At 38.5% G+C, this 13,875-nt stretch overlaps 1 protein-coding gene across 5 annotated transcripts in view; it reads right to left on the bottom strand.

The window, feature by feature from the left end:
- Positions 1-1,281: 1,281 nt before the first annotated feature.
- celsr1a (cadherin EGF LAG seven-pass G-type receptor 1a) overlaps positions 1,282-13,875 on the bottom strand; it is a 115,806-nt gene continuing 103,212 nt past the window's right edge. For 3 of the 5 annotated variants that reach the window (XM_024285401.2, XM_024285419.2, XM_024285433.2), the window contains 11 exons: positions 12,518-12,692; positions 12,203-12,315; positions 11,229-11,308; positions 11,032-11,158; positions 10,822-10,947; positions 9,417-9,553; positions 6,575-6,675; positions 6,351-6,491; positions 3,980-4,249; positions 3,518-3,896; positions 1,282-2,436 (listed from right to left, as the gene is read on the bottom strand). In XM_024285401.2, coding sequence (XP_024141169.1) covers positions 2,409-2,436; positions 3,518-3,896; positions 3,980-4,249; positions 6,351-6,491; positions 6,575-6,675; positions 9,417-9,553; positions 10,822-10,947; positions 11,032-11,158; positions 11,229-11,308; positions 12,203-12,315; positions 12,518-12,692 — 1,677 coding nt within the window. In that variant the 3' untranslated portion in view covers positions 1,282-2,408. Of the gene's footprint in view, positions 2,470-3,517; positions 3,897-3,979; positions 4,250-6,350; positions 6,492-6,574; positions 6,676-9,416; positions 9,554-10,821; positions 10,948-11,031; positions 11,159-11,228; positions 11,309-12,202; positions 12,316-12,517; positions 12,693-13,875 lie in introns of all 5 variants that reach the window. The other 2 variants (XM_024285409.2, XM_024285425.2) reach the window with 2 other exon arrangements.

Genomic DNA, 13,875 nt, shown 5'->3' with positions numbered 1-13,875 from the left:
AAAATGTTGCCTTGTTTTTCCTTACAAACTGTTACTGTAGTATGTAGTCATTACATGCATGTACTCGCCTTTTAGTGTCTAACCTTGTGGGAGGGGCCAGCAGCCGGTGCTGGTGGTAGTTGTGTCCAGGATGGGTCCAGTGGCCCTCCGTCCTTGTAGTTAGGGTTACCCCTAGGATTCAGGTCCTATCTGGTCTGGTGGAGGTTTTGAGCCGGCTTCTCTATTGGTTCCGGTTTGGCTGTTGGGTCGCCTGGGGAGTGGAGGTTCTTGAAGTCCTTCTCCATGCAGGGTGGGAGTGACGCTGCTTCCTTCTACATTCAGTCACATCATGGTACGTTCTGGTAAACACACCTGCCTTCTTACCTCTGCACACTTCGATTAAACATATATGTGGATATCCATAAACATATATAGACTATAAGTGCTTGGTAGTTTATGTTGTTTCTTGTATTATCTCACCATTTCTCTTTACCTTCCCTCTCTTTCTTTTCCTAATATTTTCTGAACCTTTTAGTTTCTGAAAAAACAAATGGAAGAAAAAAAATAAAGGTACATTTTACAGTGGAAAAACATTCACTTTCAGGACTTTTTTTTGCTAACCATGATGCTGAAGCTAACATGGTAAAAAAGATGAATTTAGTTAAAAGTAACAAATTACTATTTATAATTGTAATGGATTTGGTAAACATTTTAGAAATGTATGCTAGTTTTTCAAGCTTTTTTATGTGCTTGATATTTAGCAACAGCAGCAACTTCCTGTTTGGCTAAGCTAAGCTAATCACCTATGAGTGGTAATTATAATTTTATTGGCATACAGAGGTTAAAAATGTACAGAGAACTTATTCACGTAACCGTATTATAACTTCAAATGTAATCATATTACTGCACAAAATACAACTTAAGAAAATATAATCTTAAAATTCTTATAGCCATAACTAATTAGCATGCTAGTAAGCTAGCATCATTTCAACGCTTGAGATTTTTTCTAATTTAGTCACAAAGTCATACAAAATACGCATTTAAATTTCAATAACATTTCATTATATTTTTTTATAATAATAAACTGAGTGGTGAAAATATTGTTTTCAAATTTGGCCAAAAAAAATTATGAACTTGTATCTTTTTTTTTTATCAAACTGAGACTACTTATCTTGTTTGTAGAACGGCTCAGAAATGACCACTGACCAATATTTAACACTTCCGAAATGTGACAGAATTTCCAATGGAAAGTTCGTATTCATGATGTATTTCACTCCAAGTGACAAATAAATACCAAAAGCATTTAAAAATTCATTTTTTAATTTTACAGAAACATTCATTTCTTCTCTTTCCAGTGTCGTAAAACCATAAAAAATAAATATACATTATGTTACAAAACATTTCCAGTGTTGCAGATCATACAAAAACATTTTCAAAAAGGTGGATTAAATCAGGGGTGGACCACAGGGTTTGAACTTGATAGAAAAATAACCAGTTGTTGTTGCCTTTTTATACGTTAGCTGCAAATACAACACAGTCGTTTGAGCTTAGAGTCAAAAACCAAAGAGAAACCTAATTTGTTTAAAAAAAAAAGGCATTTTTATGGTTTAAAAAGAGCCTTTTTGGAGCTAAAGAAAAGTGATTCCTATCATTTTAACATTTTGATAAAAGGACGAAAAAAAAAGTTCAAGGGTGGTATTGAAATTACATTTTGCAGCGATAGCTCTTTTTCTTTTTTAAACATTCATTCAGGTCCCAGTAATTGTGGATTCTTAGAAAATACGTGTACAGACGTGATAAGCTGAGAAGGCTTCAGTCCGGAGGAAAGGCACAACGTTTAGTTCTCTATCAAACCAGCATTTCTTAATCCTGCTCCTCAGCGTAGCAGAAGTCACTTCAGACAAAGTACAAAATAGTTTTTTTCTTCATCATAAAAAAATATCTACACCATAATTACACTCCAATACACTGAGAGGCCGTCGAAGTGGTGAGAAATAAGAGCACTTTGTGTTCTGAACTCTGAAAGGGGAAGGTGGTTGAAATCCTGTCGGATTTTCAACTGTGACTGTACCAACTTGAGAGTAAACTTTCCAAAAACTATTGTCCCTTCCTTGATAAGGTCTGACACCATGAACCTCTGCGGGTTCTTCTGAATCCACACGGGGGAAGGTCTCTGTGGGCGTTCTTCATCGTCTGGACTCCTGTAGTGGTTTTGGCACAGAGCGCTCCTCTGAGTCGTTTCTCTCTCCCGCTGCAGTTCCAACACTGCGTTCCCTTTATCGTCTTTTCCCATGTCCGTGCGTGCTTGGCGCTCGCAGTCCTAAATTCTGCCGTTAATACTGTTTTCCGGAGAGATGAAACGTGAAGAGGACCGGATGGGCTGGTCAGGCGGCGAGAGCGCCCTCTTGCTGGTCGTCCTCCTCTCCCTCTCACAAAGGCGGGCTGGTCTCAAAGTCCCTAACAGGTCAGATTGAAGTCTCGTTACTGCCACTGTTAAAGGACACGGGGGGTGGTGGCGGTGGGGGCAGAAAAAGTGCAATGAAAAGAGAAAAAGAAAAAAAAGAGAGAGCATGCAAACAGGTAAACATGGATGCAGGGTGTTTTTCATGCAGCATTCAAGCAGGACTTCATGCTTTAGTTAAAGGAGTTCATTGACTTTTTGTTATTTTTTGTTACTTAATCTTTTAGCTCCAGTGTTGACATTCTTTCAACCACCGTAACTCTTCAGTCGCTTACACAATTAATTCTGAAGTGGAGAAAAGCAGCTGTGTTGCATATTGTTGCAAAGCAGATATGAAAAGAGGCTTTTCTCCGCATAAGAATCAGCTTAATCATGTAAACAATAGGAAACACAATTAAACCTAAATCTGATTCGGCGTTAAAATTTGTTGGTGCATCGTAAACATTCGAGGAGTTACGGTACGTCAAAGAGCGTGTGTTATTTTGGTGTCACTGGCGACATCTCCGGCGTTAAAGGGTTTATCAAAGCAGTTTTTATAGCATACAAAAATAATATTAAATTAATTTACGATTCTGTAGTGATTTGGACAACTTAGCCCACATCCTCCGCATTTGACTGCAGTAATCTCTTTCTATATAATGGTTTAGCCCCAAATTGTCAAAATATTCATAAATAAAATATACATTTATCCTGAAGTCTGCGGGATGTTCCAAGTTTTTTAACCTCTTGAGACTCAAGGTGATGCCATGTTCGGTGTTTAAAAAAGAAGTAGTGATCATGACGTCTGAATTGCGTTAAAATCCAGAGCACTAGACACTCCCGCACTATGAAGTCTTGTATTTGAATTTGACATAGTGTGCTTCACTTCAAACAACTTCTGTAAAAGTGAACCAAAGATAGAAAATGTGGTAACATTTAGCAAAAGGCGCAAAGACAACCTTTTAGTTTTAAATATTCAAACTGCATTCTATCTTCTTTTCGTTGTCAGTGTGATGATAAAACCTTCATGATTTGAAAGTGTAACTAATATGCTAAATCAGAAGTTTATTTTACAAATGTACGTGTTTCTTTGCTTACTCTGAGTCGGACTCATTGCCTCCATTCACCGTCCCTGACTTTAAGTGCATGGCCGTGCCCCCGTTGGTTTCCCGGTAGATGGTGGCCGGCGGAGCCCCGACAGGAATCTGAGGTCGTGGGGCGATAGGCGGCTTCACGACGGGAGTGCTGTCGTGGTTGCCGAGGCGACCCCCTCCCTCATTAGAGGCTTGCGAGGAAGGCCGCGACGAGGGGCTCATGATGTTGACGGAGGATGGGGGTGGGCTGGAGGTGTTGTTGTTCATTGACGGAGGGGAGGTGATCGTAGGGGAGTTGTAGTCACTCAGCTTCTCCCTCAGCCGATTCTTCATGTTCTTGTCGGCCAGCGGGGGAGGGTAGATGTTCTTGTTCTTTAAGATACCTGAGCGATGCCAGAGACTCATGTTACTTTAGGGAAAAGCTGACTCGCGCTCAGCCCTGTTGGCTGTGAAGCCTGGTCCTCACCTTTTCTCTGCTCCGGTTGGTGGTTGCTGTTGCTGTTGGGCTGGTTCACAGGGGCCGTGTCTTTTGGGTTTGTGGGTGTCTGCTTGGCTCTCTCCAGTAGAGTCTCCCTCTCTCGTTCTCCGACGTGGTTCAGTTTGTTTTCTGGGTGCAGCTCTACGTTCACTTTGGTCTCCACCCTGAGCTTGTCCGGCCCACCCAGTTCCTCGCTGTCACTGGCTGTGGTGGCCTCTGTTGGCCAGTAAGTCTTCACATGATTGGACCCCGAATCCCCTAGAAATTTAAAAACAACCTTGTGACTAACGTAAAGTGTTGCTAACGTAACCAATGTCAAATGTGGCCAATGTAACTAACGTAAAGTTTTGCTAACATAACAAACAGAAAGTTTCTATTGTGTCGCTAACGTAACTAACGTTATGTTTCTATTGTGACTAACATAAAGTGTTGCTAATGTAACTAACATAAAGCTTTTTACTGTAACTAACGTGAAGTGTTGCTAACTTAACTTATGTAAAGTGTCTATTGCACCTTACATTAAGTCTTGGGAACGTAGCTAACATAAAGTTTCTATTGTAACTAAAGCAAAGTGTTGCTAACATAACAAACTGAACGTTTCTATTGTGTTCCTAATGTAACCAACAAAAAGTTCCTATTGTAGCCAACGTAAAGTGTTGCTAATATAACTAACTTAAAGTTTCTATTGTAACTAAAGTAAAGTGTTGCTAACATAGCTAACGTAAAATTTGTATTGTAACTAATGTAAAGTGATGCTAACGTAGCTGAAGTAAAGTGTTGCTAACTTAACTACTTTAAAGTGTGTATTGTAGCTAACATATAGTGTTGAGAATGTAGCTAACATAGTTTCTATTGTAACTAAAGTGTTGCTAATGTAACAAATAGAAAGTTTCAATTGTGTTGCTAATGTAACTAACGTAAAGTGTCTGTTGTAACCAACGTAAAGTGTTGATAATGCCGCTAACGCAAAGTTTCTTTTGTAACTAACATAAAGTGTTACAAATGTAGCTAATGCAAAGTGTTGCTAACGTAAGGAACGTGAAGTTTCTATTGTGACTAACGTAAAGTGTTGCTAGTATGGCTAACGTAAAGTTTCTATTGTGACTAACATAAGGTGTTGCTAACATAGCTAACGTAAAGTTTCTATTGTGACTAACGTAAAGTGTTGCTAGTATGGCTAACGTAAAGTTTCTACTGTGACTAACGTAAAGTGTTGCTAGTATGGCTAACGTAAAGTTTCTATTGTGACTAACGTAAAGTGTTGCTAGTATGGCTAACGTAAAGTTTCTACTGTGACTACCGTAAAGTGTTGCTAACATAGCTAACGTAAAGTTTTTATTGTGACTAACGTAAAGTGTTGCTAACATAGCTAACGTAAAGTTTCTATTGTGACTAACGTAAAGTGTTGCTAACATAGCTAACGTAAAGTTTCTATTGTGACTAACATAAGGTGTTGCTAACATAGCTAACGAAAAGTTTCTATTGTGACTAACTTAAAGTGTTGCTAACATAGCTAACGTAAAGTTTCTATTGTGACTAACATAAGGTGTTGCTAACATAGCTAACGTAAAGTTTCTATTGTGACTAACATAAGGTGTTGCTAACATAGCTAACGAAAAGTTTCTTTTGTGACTAACTTAAAGTGTTGCTAACATAGCTAACGTAAAGTTTCTACTGTGACTAACATAAGGTGTTGCTAATGTAACTAATGTAAAGTTTCTATTGTGACTAACGTAAAGTGTTGCTAACATAGCTAACGTAAAGTTTCTATTGTGACTAACATAAGGTGTTGCTAACATAGCTGTTCACTTTTTGGCTTTATCCCTTTCGGGGTCGCCACAGCGTAACAGCACCCACTGTTTCGCATCAGTGATTTGGCAGAGTTTTTACGCCGGATGCCCTTCCTGACACAACCCTGTACTTGAGGGGCACAGGGACCCAGTTAGGCAGCAGCGTCAAGGGGATCGGTGGATAACCCTGGGAATCGAACCCAGGGCTCCTGAGTGCCAGCCCTTCACCTATGCACTGAGCCACCCAGCCGCTTTGTGACTAATCTAGTGTTGCTAATGTAACTAAAGTAAAGTGTTACTAACATAACAAACAGAAAGTTTCTATTGTGTTGCTAATGTAACTAATGTAAAGTGTCGCAAATGTAGCTAACAAAAAGTGTTGCTAATGTAACTAATGTAAAATATTGCTAACGTAGCTAACTTTATGTTTGTATTGTATCTAATGTAAAGTGTTACTAACGTAACCAAGGAAAAGTGTTGCTAATGTCACTAATGTAAAGTTTCTATTGTAACTAACGATCTCACCAGCGACATATTCACAGCCAAAGGGTTAAAGAGGCAGTACCCACCTTTTGGGGTGCTGTGGAGGGGCCTCTCGTTGTTCCACTTTGGTTTGACATCCAAGTCTTCATCCTCACTGTCAGAGGACTGGGTGGAGGCGTAGGACGAACTGTGTTCATCCACAGACAGCTCACTGTCTGAGTCGGAGTCTGATGGAGACAAAGACTGAATGAAGCCTGGGAAACCTGTGCTGCTGGACAGACAGGTCGTAAACACAGATGTGCAATCTCACCGTCGCCTTTGTTGGCACCCTTGTGGAATAACGGTCCGTCCAGATCTGTATGTCCTTTTGCTGTTCCTGAAGAGACACTGGGCTTCTGCGCAGACTCTTCCCTGAGAAGACACATTAACAAAAAAACAAAACTCTGTAACTACTGAAAGTTTGGTTTCAGTGAATTTATGGCAAACATTTCTTCATCTTCAACAAAAAGTCAATATTTGTGTTTGAACTTTAAACCAGATTCAGGTTTGACTCTGATTACACCCAAAAGCCTTCCATGTCATCTGTTGGTTACAATTCAGATAATCTGATTGGAATTATCAATCAATTAATAATCTGATTGAATTGGAATAATAACAATGACAAATAATAAAGCTTGATTTTTGTGTAGTACATTCAGCCTATGTGGTGAACTGGCGCAATATGAATAAAGTTGATTTTTTTTGTCTAATTCTGATTTTTCTTTTTATTATTATTATTTTGTTTAATTTTGTAAAGAGCCATCACAAATCCAATGGTCCCGCTCATTTTGCGTAATTCGATACATTCAATACACTGAAAGAAAACTAGCTTTCTAGCGCCACCTGGTGTGGATTTATGCAGGATTTTTCCGTTACCGATGTTTTTTCAACCAATAAAAGACATTCAAGCAACAAGTTTAGACTTTGAGTCCATCAAAAAAAAATGATGTTAAAACTTCCTTAATCTGATGACAAAACAATATTTCATCAGGTCGAACAGTCATTTTTATCTTTCCAGATCTTCCTTGCAGCAGTTTTTTATTCCAGCTAAGATTTACTGTCCACATTCGCTTCTGGTGACTCTGACCCGTCTGATGGCTGATCTGAGAGAAGCTTCTGTGAGCAGCTGCCCACAGCCGCGGGGGAAACGTATACACGTCTGCCTCACGTTCCCACTCGACACATATAACCCCTCCTCCTATCACATTTCTCCCTGTTTTTCACTCATCCTCCATTTTTCCTGGCTTCACTCTTCCCAATCGGGCAGCGGGCCACATTTCTCCAGCCCGCGGTGTTTCGCTCTCGCTGACCCCGGTGTCAGTTCGTATTACCTTGATGACAGCTTTACGAGCAGAGGCACGCAGTCAGTTTGATTATGTAAAAAATCTTTAAAACCTCCACGTATGTTGCACCACCCTTTTACAATGAAAACACGCTGGTGATGCCCTGAAAGCAAACAATTGTGCAGGAAAAGCAGCACGCAGACAAATCAGTTTTGGCTGCAACATCAAAAGAACTAAAACTGCATTTTTAGAAACACAGGAAATAAACTATTGTCGTTTGTGAAGTAGTTAAAAAAATCAATGTAAATATTGTTAAAAAAATACTTGTTTAATGATAATATTGATAATCTATTGCCTAAACAAAACAAATTAAAAGTTGTTCTTTATATTAAATTATGAGTATAACTTTTGTTATTTGTCATTTGTTATTATGAATCACTGAATAAAGACAGAAAGTGAGAAAAACCTTTTTATGTAGTTTTAACATCAGTGCTAATGCTAGACACTAATTAAAACATCTAGTTTAAGTTAAAAAAATGAGAGACTTAACCTAAAATAACAAAAATAAATAAATTAAAATTACTACTTTGTATGTAAATAAACCAAGTCTAAACTGATTAGCCTTGCTTATGCTAACAAGAGGATTAGGTTAGTGAACACCAGAGCTAATGCTACATGCTAACTGAAACATTCGGCTTAAAAAGGTGAGACAAACAAAATAGATGTTTCTGTGTCTGACAGATGTGCCTGTAAACAATAAGATTTGCTTAATGAATTTCAGACCTAAGGCAGAAAGCTAGCTAAAACATTTAATTTAAAAAGGTGAAACTGCATTTACAAGAAAAATTTAATAATTATAATACTTTGTTTACATATAAATTAAGTTTGTACAACCACAAACATCAGCTAATCCCTTTCTTTTTTTAGCTAGTTCCTTCTAACAAGAAGATTTTGATAATGGATGTCAGGGCTAATGCTCTGAGCTAGCAAAGACATTTAGTTTAATATGGTGAGACTTGGCCTCTATATACAAAATAATTTAATTATCTGTTTTACATAAATTAAGTTTGTACAGAAAAACAGCTACAACATCAACTAATGTTGATGAACACCTTCTTTTAGACTCGTTTTTGCTAACAAGATTTAGCTAATGATCATCAAAGCTAATGCTAAAAGTTAGCTTAAACATTTTGTTTTAAAATGCAAGAGTTAGCGTAAGAATATACAAGAAAGATTTAATAAACGCATTTTAATAATATTTGATATTTTGTCTAAACATACATTAAGCCAATACAATTATCTTTTTTTTGTCCCCTTGTTTATGCTAAATTACTACATTTTTTAAATTGACTTTCAAATCTTCAACTCTTTGTTTGGGCCTGGAGTTTTAAATCTTTATTTTTTCACAGTTTCACCTCTTAAAAAAAAAACAAAAAAACATCAAATGATGCCTACTTTAACAAAGTCAACATATGGAAGTCAAACAACAAAAGCACAAAATTGGTGCTTTTGTTTTCCCTCTTTGATTGAAGTTGATGTATTCCCCCCTGTCATGTTTGTTTTTGCAGCCAAGCTGTGAGCCATGCGTGACAGATTTCAGCAGCCGTTCACACACAGCGAATCCGTCTAAAGCAGACACAGATTCAGGCAGCAAATGTGAAGAAACGAGAAGAGGCACAGGCAGAGCTGTGGTGTGTAGATCAATCAAGAGCTGTTAGTATGTGGCAGACGTTCTGTTGGATCAGCATATGTGCCAAAATGGTTACCAAGAAAGGAAAACAGACACACATTAGTGTGGAAGCAGCCATGCAGTCAGTGAGCGTGCTGTACCTGAATGTGTAAGCCAGGTAGCTGCTGCGGCTCTTGGCTGACCTGAGCGTGCTGTCCAGGGAGACGTTGGACTCGCCGATGGCTGAGCGGTAAAGCTGGCCATCTTCTGGGAACGTGTTGTTGCAGTTTAGAGACCGCTGGAAGGAAAAATAAAAAAATATTGGACCTTTGACTTTGAGGGGCGTTTTCTATTAAATATCCTTTGTATGCTACGTTCACCCGGGGCAAGTGTTCAATAACGTGCTGAATGCGCCTTTAGCATATAGAGTTCACACTGCTACCAAATACTAGCCGAAAGGTCTGCAACCTGCGGCTCCAGAGCCACATGTGGCTCTTTTATCTCTCCATGGTGGCTCTGTGGCTGAAGAAAAATAATATAACAGTAAGTTTTTAAAGTTTTTTTTTATTTTTGTAATTTACTTTATTAAGGAATTTTAGGCTATTTTGGAGTTTAGCTAGTAATTAAGCAACAAGTTAGCTTTTTTATGCTAATTTGGAGTTTAGCAAAAACATTAGCAATAAGTTAAAGTTTTTGGGTAATTTGTTATCTATTGAGATTTTTTAGGCTAATGAAGAGTTTAGCTTCTAATTTAGCAACAGGCTAATTTTTTGAGTAATTTAGTTTACTAACAAATTTTAGGCTATTTTGGAGTTTTGCTAATAAGTAAGCAACAAGCTAGCTTCTTTACTAATTCGGCATCTACTATTTTTAGTTATTTTTACCTACCAAAAGGTAAAAATGAAAAAAAATATATATATATTTTAACAAATGCCACTTTCTTTTTATAGTTTTGCTTTTGATCGTGCCAAAAAATAGGAATAATTCATAAATATATATATATTTTTAATGATAATGAATTATCCAAATTTCTTAAAGGCTAAAGTAAATCTATGTGGCTCCTTCTAGGTTTTGATCAGTAGAAAACTAGTGGCTCTTTTACTGTTAAAGGTTGCCAACCTCTGTACTAGCCAATGTACTCTCATTGGAAGAGGCTTGGTGCGTCATTTCAAAGTCTTGCAAAATACAAATTTAGCTATTAAAGACTTGGTGAAATACAATCCCTACGGAGCACAAACCACATTTATTAATTTCTCCTTTGTGATCACTTTTCAAACCTTTTGCAATTTTATAAATTAAAAAAAGACACTATCCATACGTAGATACGAAATCCAAATTTTTGATTGCTCAAAGTTCCAAAAGGTTAAGGTTCCAAATTCATTTTGTAGATAGAGCCCAAAAAAGGACCTAAAGTTGGGTAGCAACAAATGAACGCACGAGTTTGGACTGCAGAAGCCCAAAATGGGCGTTTACATAGACTTTTCATTGGAAGTGGTTGTTTGAACGTGAGTTGCCGAGGCCGGTGTGAACGTAGCATCAGAAGCGAGCGTGAACGTGTTTGCTCACGGTGAGTAGGGAGCCCCTCGTGGTGCTGGACTCGTCTTGGATGCTCTTCTTGCCGGTCAGAACATTCTTGATGTTCTCCCTTACTTTCTTGTTCAAGATGACGTGGAAGAAAAAGATGAAGACTCCCTGTAGCGAGAAAATAAAACAACAATGACACAAGATGAAAAAGAAAAACAAAAGCAGATAAGAGTGTCAGATGAGGAAGTTTACCTGCAGGCAGCTGAAGACAGCAAACAGGTAATGGAAGAGCATGACGTTGCTGTTGACCGCCATAAGGCCGAGCATCCAGGTGGCGCTGATGAGCAGCAGAAGGGGGAAGGCTATTCGCAGCGCACGTCTACAATGATAGTGGGATTTTGTTAGCAGAGGCTGGTGTGCTGAGAGTGAACAGTTGCTGAGAGGCTTACATGGCTTCTGACTTCTCTGCAGCTTTGTGCCGCCGACCACAAGAAGCTTTTGCAGCCAGGATGAAGATCACAATGTTGATCTATGAAATAAATCAGAGTTAAAGGCTTAAAAAGTTTTATTTTTTAATTTTCAGAGTGAAAATAATTGAAGCTGGAATAATTTGGGAAATGCTAACTGGTCATGCTATAGAGCAGGGGTCTCAAACTTAATCGCACAGGGGGCCAAAATCCAAAACACAACGTAAGTCGTGGGCTGAAGAGGATAAACATTTATTGAACACACTAGAAATAAAATGTTAAAACTTTAAAACCCTAACTTTTTTACATAATTATGAACTAGTTATATCACTTTACCAGCAATAGTTCCATTCTGAAAGCTGTAAGCCGATTTTGGCTGCTGAAAATGCTAGTGGTAATAGCTGAAGATGCTGAAATTGATTGCTAAAAACGCTACAGCTGATAGGTGAAATCACAGAAGCTAATAGCTGAAAACGCTGAAGCTGAGAGCAAGCTAAGATATTAGCTAAGTGCCAAATTAGCCTAAAAAAAACAACTTAGGTTAGCCAAAACAGCTAGCATGTAGCTGAAAAAATAGCTATACTTTAAAATATCCTAAAAACCTGAAAAAAAGCCTAAATTAGATTAAAAAAGCTAGCATGCAGCTGAAATATTAGCTAAACTCCAAAATATCCTAAAAAATCTTAGTAAATACCAAAATAGTCAAAAAAAAAAATCAGCAATATGCCAATTCTTAAAACTTTAAAAGTGTAACTTTTAACATAATTCTGAATAATAAAAAGGCAGGAATTTTATTCCAGAATAAATAAACAGGTCTCCAGAGCTAAAAAAATTAGGGGTCAATAAAATCAAATCGAATAAATAGAATAGATTTTATATATAACAATTTGAAACAACAAAACAAAAGGCTCAACCGCCTCTTATGTTGAAGTGAATTGTTCAAAAGGAGCACGTACCAGGACGACCACAAAGATGGGACCTGCAAAGCTCCAGATGAGCGTGTCGTGCACAGACAGCCAGCAGAAATCCGGGTTTCCATAACCTTGTGGATCCAGACCCACCGCCAAACCTAAACACACAAGTTCAGTTAATCCTTCATGAATTTCTGTCTTATTTTTTTATTAATATTTGCTTTACTTTATTTCCTCCTTCCATGATCAAGTTGGAACTGTAATTGTCTTTTTTTAATCTCTAAATTTAAAAAAAACCTTACAAACTCCACCCCTTCCCCAAACCTAGTGTTTGACCATGAGTGTTTGAAGGCTTCTCACCAGTGATGATAGCCGGAATGCCCCAGCCCATGGCGTAGTAGAACCTCATGTGTCCCTGGTTGATGTTGCGCAGCTCTGTCAGTATGCGGTAGATGTGCAGCCCTTCCACAAACATCCAGGCAAAGGTGCACATGTAGAAGTAGTGGAGGAGGATGGCGATGACGGTGCACACAAACTGGAAGAAGCAGGAGATGTGTCAGTGATGCCTCAATTTTACCACCTATGCTCTGTGTTAAACAGTAAGACACTCAGAGTTCTGTGAAAATCTCTGAAAATTAAGCTAAAAAAAAAAAAAAATTAGCCTAATAGAGACAAACGGCTATTTTAGAATTTTGAGAGGAAAGAATGTCACCACTGTTCATGCAGTAAATACTGGATTATCTCAAGTATCTTAACTGAACTTAAGAATCTGATGTGAAGCACAACATAATGGGAACAAAGGAACGCCATGAAGTTTACATGTGCAAAATGTCCTTGATTAGATCAAAGATCAGATTAGAATAGAACGGTGCACATGGACCTGAAAGACTTCATCTGATTGTGACAAATGTTTCCATGCGCCACACGGTTGATCAGAATAATCATGTTGACATGCGCAGAACGGTCAAAAATACCGGAAATAGTTGTAGAAGAAGAAATAATGAGTTCTGTTGTAAACAAACAAAGATCTCTGAACGTGCTTTCATTATTATTAATAATACTTTTAAGAGCCTTTTCGCTCATAATTTTCTAAAATCCATGTCGGAAACGTGCATATTGCCTGCCCGTAAATATGTGGGAATAAAATCAGTTTTTATTCTGTTTGGATGTGATTGGAAATATGACTTTATGTGATTTTCACACGGTTTCTCGGGACAGTGCGCGGAGCGGCATTTCCCCATTCAAAAGACCTCCGCCGGCTCATACCGTCCTGAAGCCGCTCGGAGAGACACTTCTCCTGGGAGACATGGTTTTCCTGAATCCGGCGGGTATTCTGAACGTCGTGTTTACCTGACGCATTTCTGTTCTGATCAGGCGTTTGTTCCAATTACTTGGGGTCATGTAAACGTAGCTACTGTTGGGTAAAGAAATGACATGAGATAGAGGAATGTCGTTACGTAGAAAAATGCAGTGAGGCAAAGGAACGCCATCAGGTAGAGGAACACTGATGGGAAAAGAACGCCATTAGGGAGAGGAAAGCTGTGAAGCAGAGGAACGAGATTAGGCAAAAGAAAGCCATAAGGCAAAGGAACATCATTAGGGAAAGAAACTCTGTCAGGTAGAGGAACGCCGTCAGGTAGAGGAACGCCGTCAGGTAGAGGAACGCCGTCAGGTAGAGGAACGCCGTAAGACAGAGGAACGCCGTCAGGTAGAGGAAC

This window comes from Oryzias melastigma, linkage group LG23, assembly GCF_002922805.2.
Source record: "Oryzias melastigma strain HK-1 linkage group LG23, ASM292280v2, whole genome shotgun sequence".
Classification (NCBI taxonomy): domain Eukaryota; kingdom Metazoa; phylum Chordata; class Actinopteri; order Beloniformes; family Adrianichthyidae; genus Oryzias; species Oryzias melastigma.
The sequence above is the reverse complement of the archived record's forward strand: the minus strand, read 5'-3'. Positions and strand labels throughout refer to the sequence as shown.